Below are 22,225 nucleotides of genomic sequence, written 5' to 3' on the forward strand. Positions count from 1 at the left end.
GAAGGGGCCGCTCTACGTTTTCCGTACAACTTCGCCTTCCCACAATCCCCTTCTCCTTAAGTCCCGCCTACTCCGGCGTTTCTGAGCATCCAATTGGCTCATCCCTTCCACCTCTCCGTTTTCTCGTCGCTGATTGGTTCTTGAACCGTCAATCAGAGCGGTTACCAAGCGACACCGCCATGTTGATCCCGCCATGGCGGCGGCCGTGAGGGAGCCAACTCTGCCCGGCGAAACCCCGCGGGCGGCCGTAACCGGGATGACAGCGGCGCTTTCTGAGCTTCCGTGGTTAAATAAACCTTGGTTCGGCCGCGGTCCTGTCCGTGTGTCCGTACGGCGTTTTTCCGTACAACCTTCCTTCCCACAACCTCTTTCTTCCTTAATCCCGCCCTTTCCGCCAGCAAGCCCGCATCCCATTGGCTGATTCACCGCCCATCCGCTTTTTCCGCGGCGCTGATTGGCTGTTTCACCTATCAATCTCCCCTGATTGGCTGTTACACCGATCAATCACCCCAGCGCGGCCATAATGGCGGAGACGATGGCGGAGCCCAAGAGCGAGGAGGCGGCGGCGGCCGCGGCTCTGTCGGAGCTGACGGCGCTGCTCTCCCCGTCCTCCCCCGCCGCTCCCGCCGCGGCCGAAGCCGCTCTGGCCCTTTCCGGCAGCGCCTCGGGCCGGGCGATGCTGGCGGGACACCCCGAGGCCTTAGCGGCCTTGGCAGCCTCGGCCTCGCGTGGATGCGAGGCCGCTTTGGGCGCTTTGGTGAACGCGTCCTCCGAGGCCGCGGCGCTGGAGCCGCTCCTGGCCGCGCTCCCTTCTCTGGTGCCGCTGCTGGCGAGCTCCGGAGGGGCCTGCGGGGTTTTGGCCAATCTGTGCCGGGCTCCCGGAGCGGGGCCGGCCGTGCTGAGGGCGCTGGGAGCCGGAGCTCAGGCGCTGCTGCCGGCCCTGAGCGCGGAGCCGCCGCCGGAGGAACTCGGGGCGCTGCTCTGGAACCTGAGCCGGGACAGGATGGGAAGGGAGATGCTGATGGAGAGATCAGGGTGAGAGGGGGAAATAAAGGGGAAATGAGGGGGAAATGAGGGGAATGAAAGGGGGGAAATGAGGGGAAATGAGGGGGGAAAATGGGGGAAATGAAGGGGGGAAATGAAGGGAAATGAAGGGGGAGATGAAGGGGAAAAATGAGAGGAAATGAAGGGGGAAATGAGGGAACTGAGGGGAGATGAGGGGAAATGGGGGGAATTAAGGGGGGAAATGAGGGGAAATGAAGGGGGGGAATGAGGGGGGAAAATGAGGGAAATGAAGGGGGGAAAGGAGGGGAAATGGAGGGAAATGAGGAGAATGGAGGGGAAATGAGGGGGGAGATGAAGGGGAAAAATGAGAGGAAATGAAGGAGAAAATGAAGGGAAATGGGGAGAAATGGGGGAAATGAGGGAAATGAGGGGAAATGGGGGGAATTAAGGGGGGAATGAGGGGAAATGAAGGGGGGGAATGAGGGGGGAAAATGGGGGAAATGAAGGGGGAAAATGAGGGGAAATGGAGGGAAATGAGGAGAATGGAGGGGAAATGGGAAATGAAGGGGGGAAATGAGGGGAAATGAAGGAGAAATGAGGGGGGAGATGAAGGGGAAAAATGAGAGGAAATGAAGGGAAATGGGGAGAAATGGGGGAAATGAGGGGGGAAATGAGGGAACTGAGGGGAGATGAGGGGGAATTAGGGGGGGAAATGGGGAAATGAAGGGGGAAAATGGGGGGAATTAAGGGGGGAAATGGGGGAAATGAAGGGGGAATGAAGGGGAAAAATGGGGGAAATGAAGGGGGAATGAGGAAATGAGGGGAGAAATGAGGGGAAATGGAGGGGGAATGAAGGAGAAATGAGGGGGGAGATGAAGGGGAAAAATGAGAGGAAATGAAGGGGGAAATGAAGGGAAATGGGAAGAAATGGGGGAAATGAGGGGAAATGAAGGGGGAAATGGGGGAAATGGAGGGGAGATGAGGGAAAATGGGGGAAATTAAGAGGGAGAAATGAAGGGAAATGAGGGGGGAAATTAAGAGGGGGAAATGAGAAATGAAGGGGGGGAATGAAGGGGGGAAATGAGGGAAATGAAGGCAAAAATGAGAGGGTAAATGGGGGGAAATGAGAGGAAATTAAGGGGAAATGGGGGAAATGAAGGGGGAATGAAGGGGAAATGAGGGGGAAATGGAGGGGGAAATGAGGGAAATGAAGGGAAAAATGAGAGGGGAAATGGGGGGAAATGAAGGGGAAATGAGGGGGAAAATTATGGAAATGAAGGGGAAAATGAGAGGGGAAATGGGGGAAATGAAGGGGAAATGAGGAGGGGAAATGAGGGAAATGAAGGGAGGAAATGGAGGGGGAAAGGGGGAAATGAAGAGGGAAAATGGGGGGAAATGAAGGGAATAAAAAAGAAATGAAGGGAATAAAAATGGAGGAAATGAAGAGAAATGAAGGGGGAAATGAGGGGGAAAATGAGGGGAAATGAAGGGAAATGAAAAATGAAGGGGGGAAATGAGGGGAAATAAGAAATGAAGGGGAAAATGAAGGGGGAAATGGGGGAAATGAAGGGGGGAAATGAAAGGAAATGAAGGGGAAAAATGAGAGGGAAAATGGGGGAAATGAGGGGGGGAATGAGGGGAAATGGGGGAATCAAGGGGGAAATGAGGGAAATGGAGGGGGGAAAATGAGAAATGAAGGGGAAATGAAGAGGGAAATGGGGAAATGAAGGGGAAATGTGAGGAAATGGAGGGGGAAATGAGGGGAAATGGGGAAAATGAAGGGGGAAATGAAGGGGGAATGAGGGGAAATGGGGTAAAGGGAAAGGGGGGAATGAGGAGGAAAAGGGAAAAGTGGAAGGGAGAAGGGGGAGGAAAAGGGAAAGGAAAAGGGAAAGGGGGAGGGAAGAGGAAAAGGGGAAAAGGAAAGGGGGGAGGAGAAAGAGTAAAAGGGAAGGGAGGAAAAGGGAAGGGGGAAAAAGAAAAAAATAAGGGAGAAAATGGAAAAAAAAGAGAAAAGAGGGAAAAAAAAGGAGAAAGAAGGAAAAGGAGAATGGGACTGAAAAAGGGGAAGGGGGGAGGAAAGGGAAAGGGGAAAAAGGGGAAAGGGAAAGGGGGAAAAGGAAGGGGGGAAAGGGAAAGGGGAAAAGGGGAAAGGGAAAGGGGGAAAAGGAAGGGGGGAAAGGGAAGGAGAAAGGGGGAAGGGGAAAAGGGAAGAGGAAAAGGAGAAGGGGGAGAGGCGAGAGAAAAGGGGAGGGGAAAGAAGAAAAGGGAAAGTTAAAGAGAAGAGAAAGGAAAAGGAAAAAAGGGGAAAAGGGGAAAAGAGGGGAGAGGGAAGGGAAAAAGGAAGGGAGGGGAAATGGATTCCAGTGGGAAAAAAGGGAGGGAAAGAAAGGGAAGGAGAAAACAGGAAAAGGAAAAGCAGGAAAAGGGAAAAAAAAGCAGGGAAAATAAGAGAAAATTCCCTTGGGAATGCGGGAAAATCCGGGAATAAGTCCCGGAAAAGCGGGAATTGCAGCGGGAATCATCCCAGGCGCGCGGTGAGACGGATCCTGGAGCTGCTGAGGGACCCGGAACGCGCGGAGCTGCGGCGAGGAGCGGCCGGAGCCCTGCGGAACTGCTGCTTCCAACACGGTGAATTCCCGGAAAAAAACCGGGAATGAGCGCGGGAACGGAACCCTGGAATTCCAGAGGGGGAGAATTCATGGGAAAACGGGATTGGGGGAGGGGTAACGGGGAAAAAGGGGAATTTTAGGGGGGAAAATGGGAATTTGGGGGGGGGAAAATGGGAATTTTGGGAAAAAAATGGGAATTTTAAGGTGGGAACTCCTGGAATTTTTGGGTGGAAAATGGGAATTTTGGGGTGGGAATTTCTGGAAATTTTGGGGTGGGAAAATGGGAATTTTGGGGGGGGAAAATGGGAATTTTGGGGGTGGAAATGGGAATTTTAAGGTGGGAACTCCTGAAATTTTTCGGTGGAAAATGGGAATTTTGGGGTGGGAATTCCTGGAATTTTTGGGTGGGAATTTCTGGAAATTTTGGGGTGGGAAAATGGGAATTTTTGGGTGGGAAAATGGGAATTTTGGGGTGGGAAAATGGGAATTTTGGGAAAAAAATGGGAATTTTAAGGTGGGAACTCCTGGAATTTTTTGGTGGGAAAATGGGAATTTTGAGGTGGTAATTTCTGGAATTTTGGGGTGGGAAAATGGGAATTTTGGAGTGGGAAATGGGAATTTTAGGGGTGGAAAAATGGGAATTTTGGGGGGAGAAATGGGAATTTTGGGTGGGAAAATGGGAATTTTTGGGTGGGGAAATGGGAATTTTGGGGTGGGGAAATGGGAATTTTGAGGTGGGAATTTCTGGAATTTTAAGGTGGGAAAATGGGAATTTTGGAGTGGGAATTCCTGGAATTTTAGGGTGGAAAATGGGAATTTTGGGTGGGAAAATGGGAATTTTAAGGTGGGAACTCCTGGAATTTTTGGGTGGAAAATGGGAATTTTGGGGTGGGAATTTCTGGAAATTTTGGGGTGGGAAAATAGGAATTTTGAGGTGGAAAAATGGGAATTTTAGGGTGGGAAAATGGGAATTTAGGGGTAGGAATTCCTGGAATTTTGGGATGGGAAAATGGGAATTTTAAGGTGGGGAAATGGGAATTTTGGGGGGGGAAATGGGAATTTTAAGGTGGGAAAATGGGAATTTTGGGGAAAAAATGGGAATTTTTAGGGGGGAAAATGGGAATTTTGAGGTGGGAATTTCTGGAATTTTTGGGTGGGAAAATGGGAATTTTAGGGTGGGAAAATGGGAATTTTGGGGGGGGAAATGGGAATTTTAAGGTGGGAATTCCTGGAATTTTTGGGTGGGAAAATGGGAATTTTGGGGTGGGAATTTCTGGAATTTTGGGGTGGGAAAATGGGAATTTTGGAGTGGGAAATGGGAATTTTAGGGGTGGAAAAGTGGGAATTTTGGGGGGAGAAATGGGAATTTTGGGTGGGAAAATGGGAATTTTGGGAAAAAAATGGGAATTTTAAGGTGGGAACTCCTGGAATTTTTGGGTGGAAAATGGGAATTTTGGGGTGGGAATTTCTGGAAATTTTGAGGTGGAAAAATGGGAATTTTGGGGTGGGGAAATGGGAATTTTGAGGTGGGAATTTCTGGAATTTTTGGGTGGGAATTCCTGGAATTTTGGGGGGGGGAAAATGGGAATTTTGGGTTGGGAATTCCTGGAATTTTGGGGTGGGAAAATGGGGATTTGAGGGTGGGGTTGGGTGTTTGCAGTGCTGGGAATTCCCAGAATTCCTGGAATTCCCATTTTTCCGGCTGTTTCTGGAATTGTGGGGATTGACGGGAAAATTCCAGCTCCAAACCTTCCCAAAGTCTGGGAATTCCAAACCCTTCTGGAAATCCAGGAATTCCCAGAATTCCCAGGAAAATCTCAGCTCCAGACCCTTCCCAAAATTTGGGAATTGCTGGGAAAATTCCAGCTCCAAACCTTTCCCAAAGTCTGGGAATTCCAAGCCCTTCTGAAAATCCAGGAATTCCTGGAATTCCAAGGAAAATCTCAGCTCCAAACCCTTCCTGAAATTTGGGAATTCTGGGAATTCCCAGGAAAATTCCATCTCCAAACCTTTCCCAGACTCTGGGAATTCCAAACCCTTCCTAAATTTGGGAATTCCCAGGAAAATCTCAGCTCCAAACCTTCCCAAACTCTGGGAATTCCAAGCCCTTCTGAAAATCCAGGAATTCCTGGAATTCCAAGGAAAATCTCAGCTCCAAACTCTTCCCAAAATCTGGGAATTCTGGGAATTCCTGGGAAAATTCCATTTCCAAACTTTTTCCAAACTCTGGGAATTCCAAACCCTTCTCAGAATCTCAGAATTCCCAGGAAAATCTCAGTTCCAAACCCTTCTAGAGCTTTGGGAATTCCCAGAATTCCTGGAAAATCTCAGCTCCAAACCTTCCCAAAGTCTGGGAATTCTCAGGAAAATTTCATCTCCAAACCCTTCCCAAAATCTGGGAATTCTTGGGAAAATCTCATTTCCAAACCCTTCCAGAACTTCAGGAATTCCCAGAATTCCCAGGAAAATTCCAGGTCCAAACCTTTCCCAAACTCTGGGAATTCCAAACCCTTCCCAGAATCTCAGAATTCCCAGGAAAATCTCAGTTCCAAACCTTTCCTAAAATCTGGGAATTTTCAAGAAAATTCCAGCTCCAAACTCTTCCCAAAGTCTGGGAATTCCAAACCCTTCCCAAAATCTGGGAATTCCCGGGAAAATCCCCGTTCCAAACCCTTCCAGGACTCTGGGAATTCCCAGAATTCCTGGGAAAATCTCAGCTCCAAACCTTCCCAAACTCTGGGAATTCCCAGGAAAATTCCAGGAAAATTTCAGCTTCAAACTCTTCCCAAACCCTGGGAATTCCAAACTCTTCTGAAAATCCAGGAATTCCTGGAATTCCTGGGAAAATCCCCGCTCCAGACCCTTCCCAAAATCTGGGAATTCTTGGGAAAATCTCGGCTCCAAACCCTTCCAGAACTTCAGGAATTCCCAGAATTCCCAGGAAAATCCCATTTCCAAACCCTTTTCCCAAACTCTGGGAATTCCAGGGAGTTTTTAGGATCCAATCCCGGATTTTTTTTTCCTGGAATTCCCAGAGCACCACGAGTGGCTGCTGAGCTCCGAGGTTGACGCGCTCCCGTTCCTGCTGCTCCCGCTCGCCGCATCCCAGGAATTGCCTCCGGAAGAGACGGAACGTGAGTGGAAAATCGGGATTGGGAATTTTTGGGAATTTTTTGGGAATTTTCCAGGATTTTTTGAGGTTTTTTTGGGGAATTTTTGGGGAATTTTTTGGGAATTTTCCAGGATTTTTTGAGGTTTTTTGGGAATTTTCCTGGATTTTTTGAGGGTTTTTTTGGGAATTTTTTGGGAATTTTCCTGGATTTTTTGAGGTTTTTTTGGAATTTTTTGGGAATTTTCCAGGATTTTTTGAGGGTTTATTTGGGAATTTTTTGGGAATTTTCCAGGATTTTTTGAGGTTTTTTGGGAATTTTTTGGGAATTTTTTTTTTGGGAATTTTCCAGAGTTTCTTGAGATTTTTGGGGAATTTTTTGGGAATATTCTCGGATTTTTTGAGGGTTTTTGGGAACTTTTAGGGAATTTTTCTGGATTTCTTGAGGTTTTTGGGAATATTCCCAGATTTCCTGCGGTTTTTGGGAATTTTTGGGAACATTCCCAGATTTCTTAGGGTTTTTTGGGAATATTCCTGGACTTAATGAGATTTTTGGGAATATTCTCAGATTTCAAGTTTTTTGGGAATTTTTTTGAAATATTCCTGGATTTCCTGAGGTTTTTTGGGAATTTTTGGGGAATTTTCTCAGATTTCTTGAGGTTTTTGGGAAATTTTGGGAACATTCCCAGATTTCTTGAGATTTTTTGGGAATATTCCTGGATTTCTTGAGGTTTTTGGGAATATTCCCAAGTTTCTTGAGGTTTTTTGGGAATTTTTTGGGGTTTGGGATTTTTTTGGGAATATTCTCAGATTTCCTGATGTTTTTGGGAATTTTTGGGAACATTCCCAGATTTCTTGAGGTTTTTTGGGAATATTCCTGGATTTAATGAGGTTTTTGAGAATATTCCCAGATTTCCTGAAGTTTTTTGGGAATTTTTTGGGAACATTCCCAGATTTTTGGGGAATTTTTGGGAATTTTTTGAGAATATTCCCAGATTTTTTGGGATTTTTTTGGGAACATTCCCAGATTTCCTGAGACTTTTTGGGAATTTTTTGGGAACATTCCCAGATTTTCTGAAGTTTTTTAGGATTTTTTTGGGAACATTCCCAGATTTCCTGAGGTTTTTTGGGAATATTCCCAGATTTCCTGAGGTTTTTGGGAATTTTTTGGGGTTTGGGAATTTTTTGAGAATATTCCCAGATTTTTTGGGAATTTTTTCAGAATATTCCCAGATTTCCTGAGATTTTTTGGGAATTTTTTGGGAAGATTCCCAGATTTCCTGAGACTTTTTGGGAATTTTTTGGGAACATTCCCAGATTTTTTTGAGAATTTTTGGGAATTTTTTGAGAATATTCCCAGATTTTTTGTGACTTTTTTGGGAACATTCCCAGATTTCTTAGGGTTTTTTGGGAATATTTCTGGATTTAATGAGATTTTTGGGAATATTCTCAGATTTCCTGAAGTTTTTTGGGAATTTTTTGGGAACATTCCCAGATTTCCTGAGATTTTTTGGGAATTTTTTGGGAACATTCCCAGATTTCCTGGGAATTTTTGGGAATTTTTTGGGAACATTCCCAGATTTTTTGGGAATTTTTGGGAATTTTTTGGGAACATTCCCAGATTTCCTGAGACTTTTTGGGAATTTTTTGGGAACATTCCCAGATTTTTTGGGAATTTTTGGGAATTTTTTGGGAATATTTCCAGATTTTTTGAGGTTTTTTGGGAATATTCCCAGATTTCCTGAGATTTTTTGGGAATTTTCTGGGAACATTCCCAGATTTTTTGGGAATTTTTGGGACTTTTTTGGGAATATTCCTGAATTTCCTGAGTTTTTTTGGGATTTTTTTGGGAACATTCCCAGATTTTTGGGGAATTTTTGGGATTTTTTTGGGAACATTCCCAGATTTCCTGAAGTTTTTTGGGAACATTCCCAGATTTCCTGAGACTTTTTGGGAATTTTTTGGGAACATTCCCAGATTTTTTGGGAATTTTTGGGATTTTTCTGAGAATATTCCCAGATTTTTTGGGAATTTTTGGGAATTTTTTGAGACTATTCCCAGATTTTTTGGGATTTTTTTGGGAACATTCCCAGATTTCCTGACATTCTTTGGGAATTTTTTTGGGAAGATTCCCAGATTTCCTGACTTTCCCTTTGGAATTGCAGAGCTTCCCGTGGATTTGCAGTTCCTGCCTCCGGAGCATCGCCGGGAAGAGGATCCGGAGATCCGGAAAATGCTCCTGGAAACGCTGATGCTGGTGGGGATTCGGGGATTTTTGGGAAAAGTTTTGGTGGGAAAAGGAATTTTTTGGGAATTTTGGGAATTTGGGAGGAATTTTGGGATTTTTTGAGAATTTTTGGGAATTTTTTGAGGAATTTTTGGAATTTTGGGAGGAATTTTGGGGTTTTTTTGAGGAATTTTGTGAATTTTTTCAGGAATTTTGGGACTTTCTGAGGAATTTTGGGAATTTTTTGAGGAATTTTGTGGATTTTGGGAGGAATTCTGGGAATTTTGGGATTGTTTGGGATTTTTTTGGAATTTTGGGAGGAACTTTGGGAATTTTGAGAGGAATTTGGGGATTTTTGGGGGGCATTTTGGGAATTTTTTGAGGAATTTTGGGATTTTTTTTGAGGAATTTTGGGAATTTTTTTGAGGAATTTTGGGAATTTGGGGAGGAATTTTGGGCTTTTCTGAGGAATTTTGGGAATTTGGGAGGAATTTTGGGATTTTTTTGAGGAATTTTGGGAATTTTGGGAGGAATTTTGGGGTTTTTTTGAGGAATTCAGGGATTTTTGGGAGGAATTTTGGGAATTTTGGGATTTTTTGAGGAATTTAGGGAGTTCCTGGAGGAATTTTGGGAATTCCCTGAGGAATTTTGGGATTTTTTAAGGAATTTTGGGATCCTTGGAGGAATTCCACCCATTCCATCCCAAATCCCGTTCTCCATCCCCATCTCCTGCGATTCCAGGAGAACTTCTCCACGTTCCACCACCCACCACAAAACCCTTCCTCTTCTTGGGACATCCCAAAAAATTCCAGATTCTGATTCCCACCAAAAATTCCCAAAATTCCCAAAATTCCTGAATTTTCCCAGCTCTCGGCCACCAAAGCCGGGCGGTCCCACCTGAGGTCCAACGGTTCCTACCTGGTTCTCCGTGAGCTCCACCAGCAGGAGAAGAACCCCGAGGTCCTCAGCGCCTGCCAGAAGCTCATTGAGGTGAGCTGGGAATTCTGGGAATTCCGGGAATTCCGGGAATTCTGGGAATTTGGGATTTTGGCGGGAATTCCGTAGGTGCTGATCGCGGACGAGCCCGAGGAGGGCATGGAGAACCTCCTGGAGGTGACAATTCCTGAGGAGCTGGAGAGGAGGTTCAAGGAGGAGGATGAGGAGGAGGAGAGGAGGAGGAAGGAACGGGAACGGGAAGAGGAGGAGACGTCGAGGTGACGTCGGAACGGCGCCGGAGGGGACAATGGGGCCACCAAGAGCCACCACGGGGACCATGGGATGGTCCTGAAGGTCCTTCATGGTGACCATGGGATGTCCTTGGGGACAATGGGGCCACCAAGAGCCACCATGGAGACAATGGGATGTTCTTGGAGACCATGGGGCCACCAAAAGCCACCACGGGGACCATGGGATGGTCCTGAAGGTCCTTCATGGTGACCATGGGATGTTCTTGGAGACAATGGGGCCACCAGGGTGACCATGGGATGGCCTGGGAGACCTTGGGGCCACCAAGAGCCACCAGGGTGACCATGGGATGGCCTTGGAGACCATGGGGCCACCAAAAGTCACCACGGGGACCATGGGATGGTTCTGAAGGTCCTTCATGGTGACCATGGGATGTCCTTGGGGACAATGGGGCCACCAAAAGCCACCAGGATGACCATGGGATGGCCTTGGAGACCTTGGGGCCACCAAGAGCCACCACGGGGACCATGGGATGGTCCTGAAGGTCCTTCATGGTGACCATGGGATGTTCTTGGGGACCATGGGGCCACCAAAAGCCACCATGGTGACCATGGGATGGCCTTGGAGACCTTGGGGCCACCAAGAGCCACCATGGGGACAATGGGATGGCCTTGGAGACCTTGGGGCCACCAAAAACCACCACGGGGACAATGGGGTGGTCCTGAAGGTTCTTCATGGTGACCATGGGATGTTCTTGGGGACAATGGGGCCACCAAGAGCCACCACGGGGACCATGGGGTGGTCCTGAAGGTTCTTCATGGTGACAGTGAGATGTTCTTGGGGACCATGGGGCCACCAACAGCCACCATGGGGACCATGGGATGGTCCTGAAGGTCCTTCATGGTGACCATGGGATGTCCTTGGGGACAATGGGGCCACCAAAAGCCACCAGGGTGACCATGGGATAGTTCTGAAGGTCCTTCATGGTGACCATGGGATGTCCTTGGGGACAATGGGGCCACCAAAAGCCACCACGGGGACAATGGGGTGTCCTTGGAGACCTTGGGGCCACCAAAAGCCACCACGGGGACCATGGGATGTCCTTGGAGACCATGGGGCCACCAAAAACCACCAGGGTGACCATAGGATGTTCTTGGGGACCATGGGGCCACCAAGAGCCACCATGGGGACAATGGGATGGCCTTGGAGACCTTGGGGCCACCAAAAAGCACCACGGGGACAATGGTGTGGTCCTGAAGGTCCTTCATGGTGACCATGGGATGGCCTTGGGGACAATGGGGCGACCAAAAGCCACCACGGGGACAATGGGGTGTACTTGGGGACAATGGGGCCACCAAAAGCCACCAGGGTGACCATGGGATGTTTTTGGGGACCATGGGGCCATCAAAAGCCACCACGGGGACCATGGGATGTTCTTGGAGACCATGGGGCCACTAAAAGCCACCATGGAGACAATGGGATGTTCTTGGGGACAATGGAGCCACCAAAAGCCACCAGGGTGACAATGGGGTGGTTCTGAAGGTCTTTCATGGTGACAATGAGATGTTCCTGAGGGTCCATCGTGGTGACAATGGGGTGGTGGCACTAAAAGCCACCACGGTGACAATGGGGTGGTCCTAAAGGTTGTTCATGGTGACAACGGGATGTCCCCAAGGGTTCTTCATGGTGACGATGGGGTGTCCTCAAGGAGCCATCTTGGGGACAATGAGATGTTCCTGAAGGTCCACCGTGGTGACAATGAGATGTTCTTGAGGAACCATCATGGCGACAATGAGATGTCCCCAAAAGCCACCCCGGTGTCCATGGGATGTCCCCAAGGGTCCTTCATGGTGACAATGGGGTGTTCCTGAGGGTCCACCATGGTGACAATGGGGTGTCCTTGAGGGTCCACCATGGTGACAATGAGAGGTTCCTGAGGGTCCACCAAGGTGTCCATGGGATGTCCCCAAGGGTTCTTCATGGTGACAATGAGAGATTTCTGAGGGTCCACCATGGTGACAATGGGATGTCCTTCAGGAACCATCTTGGAGACAATGGGAGGTTCATGAGGAGTCACCAAGGTGTCCATGGGATGTCCCCAAGGGTCCACCAAGGTGACAATGAGAGGTTCCTGAGGGTCCACCATGGTGACAGTGGGGAGTTTTTGAGGGTCCATCACGGTGACAATGGGGTGTCCTTGAGAAGCCACCATGGTGACAATGAGATGTCCCCAAAAGCCACCGTGGTGTCCATGGGATGTCCCCAGAAGCCACCGTGGTGTCCCTGGGATGTCCCTGAGGAGCCACCGTGGTGTCCCTGGGATGTCCCCAGAAGCCACCGTGGTGTCCCTGGGATGTCCCCAGAAGCCACCGTGGTGTCCATGGGATGTCCCCAGAAGCCACCGTGGTGTCCCAGGGATGTCCCCAGAAGCCACCGTGGTGTCCATGGGGTGTCCCCAGAAGCCACCGTGGTGTCCCTGGGATGTCCCCAAAAGCCACCGTGGTGTCCATGAGATGTCCCTGAGGAGCCACCGTGGTGTCCCTGGGATGTCCCCAGAAGCCACCGTGGTGTCCATGGGATGTCCCTGAGGAGCCACCGTGGTGTCCTTGGGATGTCCCCAAGGGTCCTTCATGGTGACAATGGGATGTTCCTGAGGGTCCACCAAGGTGACAATGAGAGGTTTTTGAGGGTCCACCGTGGTGACAGTGAGGAGTTTTTGAGGGTCCATCACAGTGACAATGGGGTGTCCTTGAGGAGCCACCATGGTGACAATGAGATGTCCTCAAAAGCCACCGTGGTGTCCATGGGGTGTCCTTGAGGAGCCACCAAGGTGACAATGAGATGTTCCTGAGGATCTGCTATGGTGTCCATGGGATGTCCCCCAAAGCCACCGTGGTGCCCATGAGATGTCCTTGAGGTGCGTCTAGGGTGACAATGAGATGTCCCCAGAAGCCACCCTGGTGTCCCTGGGATGTCCTTGAGGAGCCACCGTGGTGTCCATGGGATGTCCCCAAAAGCCACCGTGGTGTCCCTGGGATGTCCTTGAGGAGCCACCGTGGTGTCCCTGGGATGTCCCCAGAAGCCACCGTGGTGTCCATGGGATGTCCCCAAAAGCCACCGTGGTGTCCCCAAGGTGACCAATTAAAGGATTTCACCCCAAATCCGGAGTGGCCTCCTCAGGGCTGGGGACAACCGAGAGCTTTGGGGACATCGGGGGGGACACTGGGGGACACTGGGGGGGTTTGGGGACACTGGGGGGGTTTGGGGACACTGGGGGACATTGGGGACACTGGGGGGGTTTGGGGACACTGGGGGACATTGGGGACACTGGGGGGGGTTGGGGACACCGGGGGGGACATTGGGGACACTGGGGGGGATTTGGGGACACTGAGGCAGAATTTGGGGACACTGAGGAGAATTTGGGGACACTGGGGGGGCTTTGGGGACACGGGGGGACATTGGGGACACTGGGGGGGACATTGGGGACACTGGGGGGGATTTGGGGACACTGGGGGGGGTTTGGGGACACCAGAACCAAATTTGGGGACATTGGGTGGGATTTGGGGACATCAGGACCAAATTTGGGGACATTGAGGAGAATTTGGGGTCATTGGGGGACACTGGGAGGGGAATTTGGGCTGAATTTGGGGACAATGAGGGGGATTTGGGGACATCGAGGCAGAATTTGGGGACAATGGGCTTAAATTTGGGGACACCAGGAGGGGATTTGGGGACACTGAGGCAGAATTTGGGGACATTTGGGGACATTGAGGAGGATTTGGGGACACCAGAACCGAGTTTGGGGGGATTTGGGGACATCAGGAGGGAAATTTTGGGAATTTGGGGACACCAGGAGAGATTTGGGGACATTGGGGGGGGATTTGGGGACATTTGGGCCAAATTTGGGGACATCGGGAGGGATTTTGGGGACACTGAGGGGGATTTTGGGCTGAATTTGGGGACATTGGGGGGGATCTGGGGACACTGAGGGGGATTTTGGGCTGAATTTGGGGACATTGGGGGGGGATCTGGGGACACTGAGTCAGAATTTGGGGACATTGGGGGACACTGGTTGGGATTTGGGGACATTGGAGGGGGATTTAGGGACAAATTTGGGGACACTGGGGGGGATTTGGGGACACTGGGGGGGACTTGGGGACATTGAAGAGGATTTGGGGACATTGGGGGACATTTGAGGACACTGAGGCTGAATTTGGGGACATTTGGGGACACCAGGAGGGGAATTTGGGGGCATTGAGGAGATTTGGGGACACCAGAACCGAGTTTGGGGGGATTTGGGGACACCAGGAGGGAATTTTTGGGAATTTGGGGACACCAGGAGGGGAATTTGGGGACATCAGGGGCAAATTTGGGGACATTGAGGAGGATTTGGGGACATCAGGAGGGAAATTTTGGGAATTTGGGGACATCAGGAGAGATTTGGGGACACTGAGGAGGATTTGGGGACATTGGGGGACATTTGGGGACATTGAGGCTGAACTTGGGGACATTTGGGGACATTGAGGCTGAACTTGGGGACATTTGGGGACACTGGGGGGGATTTGGGGACACCAGAACCGAGTCTGGGGGGATTTGGGGACATCAGGAGGGAAATTTTGGGAATTTGGGGACACCAGGAGAGATTTGGGGACATTGGGGGGGGGGGGATTTGGGGACATTTGGGCCAAATTTGGGGACACCAGGAGGGATTTTGGGGACACTGAGGGGGATTTTGGGCTGAATTTGGGGACATTGGGGGGGATCTGGGGACACTGAGGCAGAATTTGGGGACATTGGGGGACACTGGTTGGGATTTGGGGACATTGGAGGGGGATTTGGGGACAAATTTGGGGACACTGGGGGGGATTTGGGGACACTGGGGGGGACTTGGGGACATTGAAGAGGATTTGGGGACATTGGGGGACATTTGGGGACACTGAGGCTGAATTTGGGGACACCAGGAGGGGAATTTGGGGACATTGGGGGACATTTGGGGACATTGAGACTGAATTTGGGGACATTTGGGGACACCAGGAGGGGAATTTTTGGGAATTTGGGGACAATGGGGCCAAATTTGGGGACACCAGGAGGGGAATTTGGGGACATTTAGGGACAATGGGGCCAAATTTGGGGACAATGGGGGGGATTTGGGGACATCAGGGCCAAATTTGGGGACATTGAGGAGGATTTGGGGACACCAGAACCGAGTTTGGGGGGATTTGGGGACATCAGGAGGGAAATTTTGGGAATTTGGGGACATCAGGAGAGATTTGGGGACACTGAGGCAGAATTTGGGGACATTGGAGGGGAACTTGGGGACATTGAAGAGGATTTGGGGACATTGGGGGACATTTGGGGACATTGAGGCTGAACTTGGGGACATTTGGGGACACTGGGGAGGATTTGGGGACACCAGAACCGAGTTTGGGGACACCTGGAGGGATTTGGGGACAGTGGGGGGGATTTGGGGACAATGAGACCAAATTTGGGGACACCGGGGGGGAATTTGGGGACATCAGGAGGGATTTTGGGGACATTGAGGGGGATTTTGGGCTGAATTTGGGGACATTGGGGGGGATTTGGGGACATTTGGGGACACTGGTTGGGATTTGGGGACACTGAGGGGGATTTTGGGCTGAATTTGGGGACATTGGGGGGGATCTGGGGACATCGGGACCGAATTTGGGGACATCGAGGAGGATTTGGGGACACTGAGGCAGAATTTGGGGACCCCGGGACGGATTTTTTGGGAATTTGGGGACACTGAGGGGAATTTTTGGGAATTTTGGGACACTGAGGGGAATTTTTGGGAATTTTGGGACCCTGGGAGGGAATTTTTGGGAATTTTGGGACCCTGGGAGGGAATTTTTGGGAATTTGGGGACCCCGGGTTGGAATTTTTGGGAATTCGGGGACCCCGGGAGGGGATTTTTTGGGAATTTGGGGACACCAGGAGGGGATTTTTGGGAATTTTGGGACACTGAGGGAGATTTTTTGGGAATTTGGGGACCCCGGGTTGGAATTTTTGGGAATTCGGGGGCCCCGGGTTGGGATTTTTGGGAATTTTGGGACCCTGGGAGGGGATTTTTGGGAATTTGGGGACCCCGGGAGGGGATTTTTGGGAATTTTGGGGACACCGGGACAGGATTTTTGGGAATTTGGGGACCCTGGGAGGGATTTTTGGGAATTCTGGGACACTGAGGGAGATTTTTTGGGAATTTTGGGACCCCGGGAGGGATTTTTGGGAATTTTGGGACCCTGGGAGGGGATTTTTGGGAATTTGGGGACATCGGGAGGGGAATTTTGGGAATTTGGGGACCCCGGGATGGGATTTTTTGGGAATCTGGGGACCCTGGGAGGGAATTTTTGGACATTTGGGGACCCCGGGTTGGGATTTTTTGGAATTTGGGGACCCTGGGAGGGGATTTTTGGGAATTTTGGGACCCTGGGAGGGGATTTTTGGGAATTTGGGGACCCCGGGTTTGAATTTTTGGGAATTTGGGGACCCTGGGAGGGATTTTTGGGAATTTTGGGACACTGAGGGAGATTTTTGGGAATTTTGGGACCCTGGGACGGATTTTTGGGAATTTGGGGACAGTGGGAGGGATTTTTTTGGAATTTGGGGACACTGAGGGGAATTTTTGGGAATTCGGGGACCCCGGGAGGGATTTTTGGAAATTTTGGGACCCTGGGATGGGATTTTTGGGAATTTTGGGACACTGAGGGAGATTTTTTGGGAATTTGGGGACCCCGGGTTGGAATTTTTGGGAATTCGGGGGCCCCGGGAGGGGATTTTTGGAAATTTTGGGACACTGAGAGGGGATTTTTGGGAATTTGGGGACCCAGGGATGGGATTTTTCGGGAATCTGGGGACACCAGGAGGGGAATTTTGGGAATTTGGGGACCCCGGGTTGGAATTTTTGGGAATTCGGGGGCCCCGGGAGGGGATTTTTTGGGAATTTGGGGACACCAGGAGGGGATTTTTGGGAATTTTGGGACTCTGAGGGAGATTTTTTGGGAATTTGGGGACCCCGGGTTGGAATTTTTGGGAATTCGGGGGCCCCGGGTTGGGATTTTTGGGAATTTTGGGACCCTGGGAGGGGATTTTTGGGAATTTGGGGACCCCAGGAGGGATTTTTGGGAATTTTGGGACACTGAGGGAGATTTTTTGGGAATTTGGGGACCCTGGGAGGGGATTTTTGGGAATTTTGGGACCCTGGGAGGGGATTTTTGGGAATTTGGGGACCCCGGGTTGGGATTTTTGGGAATTTGGGGACCCCAGGAGGGATTTTTTGGGAATTTGGGATCCCCGGGTTGGAATTTTCGGGAATTTGGGGACCCCGGGACCTTTTCCCGCCCCGCCAGGGGGCGCCACCAGCGCGTGACACCCCAAGCCCCGCCCCTTTCCCTCTCCGCCAATCAGAGCACGAGGGGGCGTGGTCACCCCGTGACGTCACCGAGGGGGCGTGTCTTAAAGGGGGCGTGGCCTCCGCACCCGGAAGCGGCTCCGGGCGGGTCCCGGTGAGTTGAGGGGGGGGGGGGGTTCGGAAATTTGGGAATATTCGGGAATATTCGGGAATATTCGGGAATATTTGGGATCCGGGAGGAGGAGGATGAAGGGAGAAGGGACCCGGCGGGAGCTGCCGGAGATTCCCGGGAATTTCCGAGGCCTGGGCGGGACCTCCCCCCTCCCCCCCCCCCTTCAAGGACCTCCCTGTCCCTCCTTTTTTCCCATTCCCGGAGGGAAAATTCCCACCGGGAATCCCCAAAATTCGGGATGGAACCCCCAGCAACGGGAATTTGAAGGATCGAGACCCCTCCCGCCGCAAGGAATTTTTAAGGATCGGGAAAACCCCCGAGGTTTTTTTTTGGGGGGGGGAGGGAGGGGTGGAAATTCCCAAATTTCCTCTGGAATCTTTTCCCAAAATTCCCAAACTCGTCTCCCGGAGCCGGGAATGCCCTCGAGACAAGGACAGGGAATAATTCCTTTGGAATCAGCTCCTGGAAAAGTCTGGAATGTCATTCCCAGCATGGAATTATCCCTAAAAAAAAAACCCAAAAATTCCCTTTTTTTTTTTTATTTTAATTTTTTTTCCCGAATCCCAAATTTTTTCCTTCCCGATTTTTTTTTCCATGGCCTGGAAAATCCCTTCCCTCCCTCCTCCGCTTCTTTTTTCGGGACAAATATTTGGGACAAGGCCCTGGAGCTCGGCTTTGGAATTCCAGAGGGGGGGGGAGGGGTTGGGATTCGCATTCCCGGGAATTTTTTTCCTGATTTTTTTTTTTTGGGGAATGATCCCAGAATTTTTTCCCGGTTTTTCAGGATCTTTGGGAAAAGAAGGAATCCCGGGATGAGGCGATTCCCACCCGGATAAAGACGGATTCTCCCCATGGAAGCTCCGGAGATTCCCGAGTTTTTCCTGCTGGGATTGGAATTTCTGGATTGATTCCAGCTCGGAATTCCCATCGAATTCCCAAAATTCCCATGTAATTCCCAGAATTCCCATTTCATTCCCAAAATTCCCATTGAATTCCCAAAATTCCCATCGAATTCCCAAAATTCCCATGTAATTCCCAGAATTCCCATTTCATTCCCAAAATTCCCATGGAATTCCCATTAAATTCTCATTAAATTCCCAAAATTCCCATGGAATTCCTGCCCCCAGAGCAGAGAATTCCCATTAAATTCCCAAATATTCCCATGGAATTCCCAGAATTCCCATTTCATTCCCAAAATTCCCATGGAATTCCAGCCCCTGGAACAGAGAATTCCCATCGAATTCCCATTTCATTCCCAGAATTCCCATTAAATTCCCAAATATTCCCATTAAATTCCCAGAATTCCCACTTAATTCCCAAAATTCCCATGGAATTCCAGCCCCTGGAGCAGAGAATTCCCATAATTCCCATTGAATTCCCATTTTATTCCCAGAATTCCCATTGAATTCCCAAATATTCCCATTATTCCCATTAAATTCCCGGAATTCCCATGGAATTCCTTCCCCTGGAGCAGAAAATTCCCAAAATTCCCATTTCATTCCCACTGGGATCCAAAAATTCCCATTGAATTCCCAGAATTTCTAATTAATTCCCAGAATTCCCATGGAATTCCCACCAGGATCAGAAAATTCCCGTTGAATTCCCAGAATTCCCATTGAATTATCAGAATTTCCAATTAATTCCCAGAATTCCCATTAAATTCCCGATTATTCCCATTAAATTCCCAAATATTCCCATTAAATTCCCAGAATTCCCATTAAATTCCCATTTCATTCCCAAAATTCCCATTTCATTCCCAGAATTTTCATTTCATTCCCAAAACTCCAATTTCATTCCCACTGGGATCCAAAAATTCCCATTAAATTCCCAAATATTCCAAATTATTCCCATTAAATTCCCAAGTATTCCCATTGAATTCTCAGAATTCCCATTAAATTCCCATTAAATTCCCAAAGATTCCCATTAAATTCCAAATATTTCCATTAAATTCCCAAATATTCCAAATTATTCCCATTAAATTCCCAGAATTCCCATTAAATTCCCAAATATTTCCATTAAATTCCCAAATATTCCCATTTTAAATCCCATTAAATTCCCAAATATTCCAATTTCATTCCCAGAATTCCCATTAAATTCCCGGAATTGCCATTAAATTCCCAGAATCCCCATTACATTCCCAAATATTTCCATTAAATTCCCAAAATTCCCATTAAATTCCCATTAAATTCCCATTAAATTCCCATTAAATTCCCACAATTCCCATTAAATTCCCATAAAATTCCCATAAAATTCCCATTAAATTCCCATTAAATTCCCATTAAATTCCCGGAATCCCCATTTCATTCCCAAATATTTCCATTAAATTCCCAAAATTCCCATTAAATTCCCAGAATTCCCATTAAATTCCCGGAATTCCCATGGAATTCCCAAATATTCCCATTAAATTCCCATTGAATTCCCATTAAATTCCCATTAAATTCCCCTTAAATTCCCAGAATTCCCATTAAATTCCCAGAATTCCCATTAAATTCCCAGAATTCCCATTAAATTCCCATTTCATTCCCAAAATTCCCATTTCATTCCCAGAATTTTCATTTCATTCCCAAAACTCCAATTTCATTCCCACTGGGATCCAAAAATTCCCATTAAATTCCCAAATATTCCAAATTATTCCCATTAAATTCCCAAATATTCCCATTAAATTCCCAATTATTCCCATTAAATTCCCAGAATCCCCATTTCATTCCCAAATATTTCCATTAAATTCCCAAAATTCCCATTAAATTCCCATTAAATTCCCATTAAATTCCCATTAAATTCCCATTAAATTCCCATTAAATTCTCAGAATTCCCATTAAATTCCCCTTAAATTCCCAAATATTCCCATTTCATTCCCGGAATTCCCATGGAATTCCCAAATATTCCCATTAAATTCCCAGAATTCCCATTAAATTCCCGGAATTCCCATGGAATTCCCAAATATTCCCATTAAATTCCCATTAAATTCCCATTAAATTCCCATTAAATTCCCATTGAATTCCCATTAAATTCCCATTAAATTCCCATTAAATTCCCATTAAATTCCCAAATACTCCCATTAAATTCCCATTAAATTCCCATTAAATTCCCATTAAATTCCCAGAATTCCCATTAAATTCCCACAATTCCCATTAAATTCCCATTAAATTCCCAGAATTTCCATTAAATTCCCATTAAATTCCCATTAAATTCCCACAATTCCCATTTCATTCCCAAATATTTCCATTAAATTCCCATTTCATTCCCAATTATTCCCATTAAATTCCCAAATATTCCCATTAAATTCTCATTAAATTCCCAAATATTCCCATTAAATTCCCATTAAATTCCCACAATTCCCATTTCATTCCCAGAATTCCCATTAAATTCCTGGAATTCCCATTTCATTCCCAAAATTCCCATTAAATTCCCAGAATTCCCATGGAATTCCCAGAATTCCCATTTCATTCCCAGAATTCCCATTAAATTCCCGGAATTCCCATGGAATTCCCACCATTCCCGGTTTTTTTCCCTTGGAATTCCCGGCCCTTTGTGTTTTCCCAGGAATTCCGAGCTCGTTCTCCCGGGCAAGCCGGAGACGCGGAGCATGATGGAATCCCGGATCCGGAGTGAGAAATCCCGGGAAAACGGGGAAAAGGGGGAAATGGGAAAAATGGGAAAATGGGGAAAAATGGGAAAAATGGGGAAAAAATGGGGGAAAATGGGATGGAAAATCGGGATGGAAAAATGGGGGAAAATGGAAAAAAAAGGGAGAAAAGAGGGAAAAATGGGATGGAAAAATGGGGGAAAATGGGGGAAAAAAGGAGGAAAAATGGGAAAAAAATGGGAGAAAATGGGATGGAAAATCAGGATGGGAAAATGGGGGAAAAGCGGGAAAAATGGGATGGAAAAATGGGAAAAAATGGGATGGAAAAATGGGGGGAAAAGAGGGAAAAATGGGAAAAAATGGGGGAAAATGGGGAAAAATGGGATGGAAAATGGGGAAAAATGAGGAAAAAAAGAAGGGAAAATGGGATGGGAAAAATGGGAAAAATGAGGAAAAAAGGAGGGAAAAAATGGGGGAAAAGGGGAAAAAATGGGGAAAAAGGGGATGGAAAAATGGGGGGAAAATGGGGGAAAAGAGGGAAAAATGGGATGGAAAAATGGGAAAAAATAGGATGGAAAAATGGGGGGAAAAGAGGGAAAAATGGGAAAAAATGGGGGAAAAATGGGGAAAAATGGGATGGAAAAATGGGAAAAATGAGGAAAAAAGGAGGGAAAAAATGGGGGAAAAGGGGGGAAAAATGGGGAAAAAGGGGATGGAAAAATGGGGGGAAAATGGGGGAAAAGAGGGAAAAATGGGATGGAAAAATGGGAAGAAATGGGGAAAAATGGGATGGAAAAATGGGAGAAAATAAAATGGAAAAATGGGGGGAAAAGAGGGAAAAATGGGAAAAAATGGGATGGGAAAATGGGGAAAAATTGGATGGGAAAATGGGGGAAAATGGGAAAAAAAAGGAGGAAAAATGGGGAAAAATTGGGGAAAAATGGGAAAAATGGGATGGGAAAA

At 48.1% G+C, this 22,225-nt stretch overlaps 2 protein-coding genes across 9 annotated transcripts in view; both read left to right on the forward strand.

Annotated features, from left to right (window-relative positions):
• The first annotated feature begins 500 nt into the window (after positions 1–500).
• On the forward strand, positions 501–11,999 carry HGH1 (HGH1 homolog). Of its 7 annotated transcripts, none has more exons than XR_009276699.1 (8): positions 501–1,035; positions 3,521–3,636; positions 6,653–6,751; positions 8,892–8,983; positions 9,821–9,943; positions 10,019–10,243; positions 10,500–10,516; positions 11,315–11,999. XR_009276699.1 is itself a non-coding variant. In XM_058830105.1 (6 exons), exons 1-6 carry the CDS (start codon positions 524–526, stop codon positions 10,169–10,171), a joined length of 1,080 nt encoding a protein of 359 aa, XP_058686088.1. In that variant the 5' UTR covers positions 501–523; the 3' UTR covers positions 10,172–10,426. The 7 variants fall into 7 exon arrangements, 1 of the variants encoding a protein (XP_058686088.1); XR_009276698.1 differs by lacking the exons at positions 10,500–10,516; positions 11,315–11,999 and adding exons at positions 10,766–10,936; positions 10,970–11,080; XR_009276697.1 differs by lacking the exons at positions 10,500–10,516; positions 11,315–11,999 and adding exons at positions 10,327–10,426; positions 10,650–10,753.
• A 5,586-nt stretch (positions 12,000–17,585) lies between these two features.
• MROH1 (maestro heat like repeat family member 1) overlaps positions 17,586–22,225 on the forward strand; it is a 141,286-nt gene continuing 136,646 nt past the window's right edge. Inside the window, exons 1-3 of one of the 2 annotated variants that reach the window (XM_058830026.1) lie at positions 17,586–17,658; positions 18,461–18,624; positions 21,220–21,284. In XM_058830026.1, coding sequence (XP_058686009.1) covers positions 18,623–18,624; positions 21,220–21,284 — 67 coding nt within the window. In that variant the 5' untranslated portion in view covers positions 17,586–17,658; positions 18,461–18,622. Of the gene's footprint in view, positions 17,659–18,460; positions 18,625–20,404; positions 20,418–21,219; positions 21,285–22,225 lie in introns of those variants that run through there. The other variant, XM_058830025.1, reaches the window with a different exon arrangement.

The sequence above is a fragment of the Poecile atricapillus genome, chromosome 2 (genome assembly GCF_030490865.1).
Source record: "Poecile atricapillus isolate bPoeAtr1 chromosome 2, bPoeAtr1.hap1, whole genome shotgun sequence".
NCBI lineage: Eukaryota > Metazoa > Chordata > Aves > Passeriformes > Paridae > Poecile > Poecile atricapillus.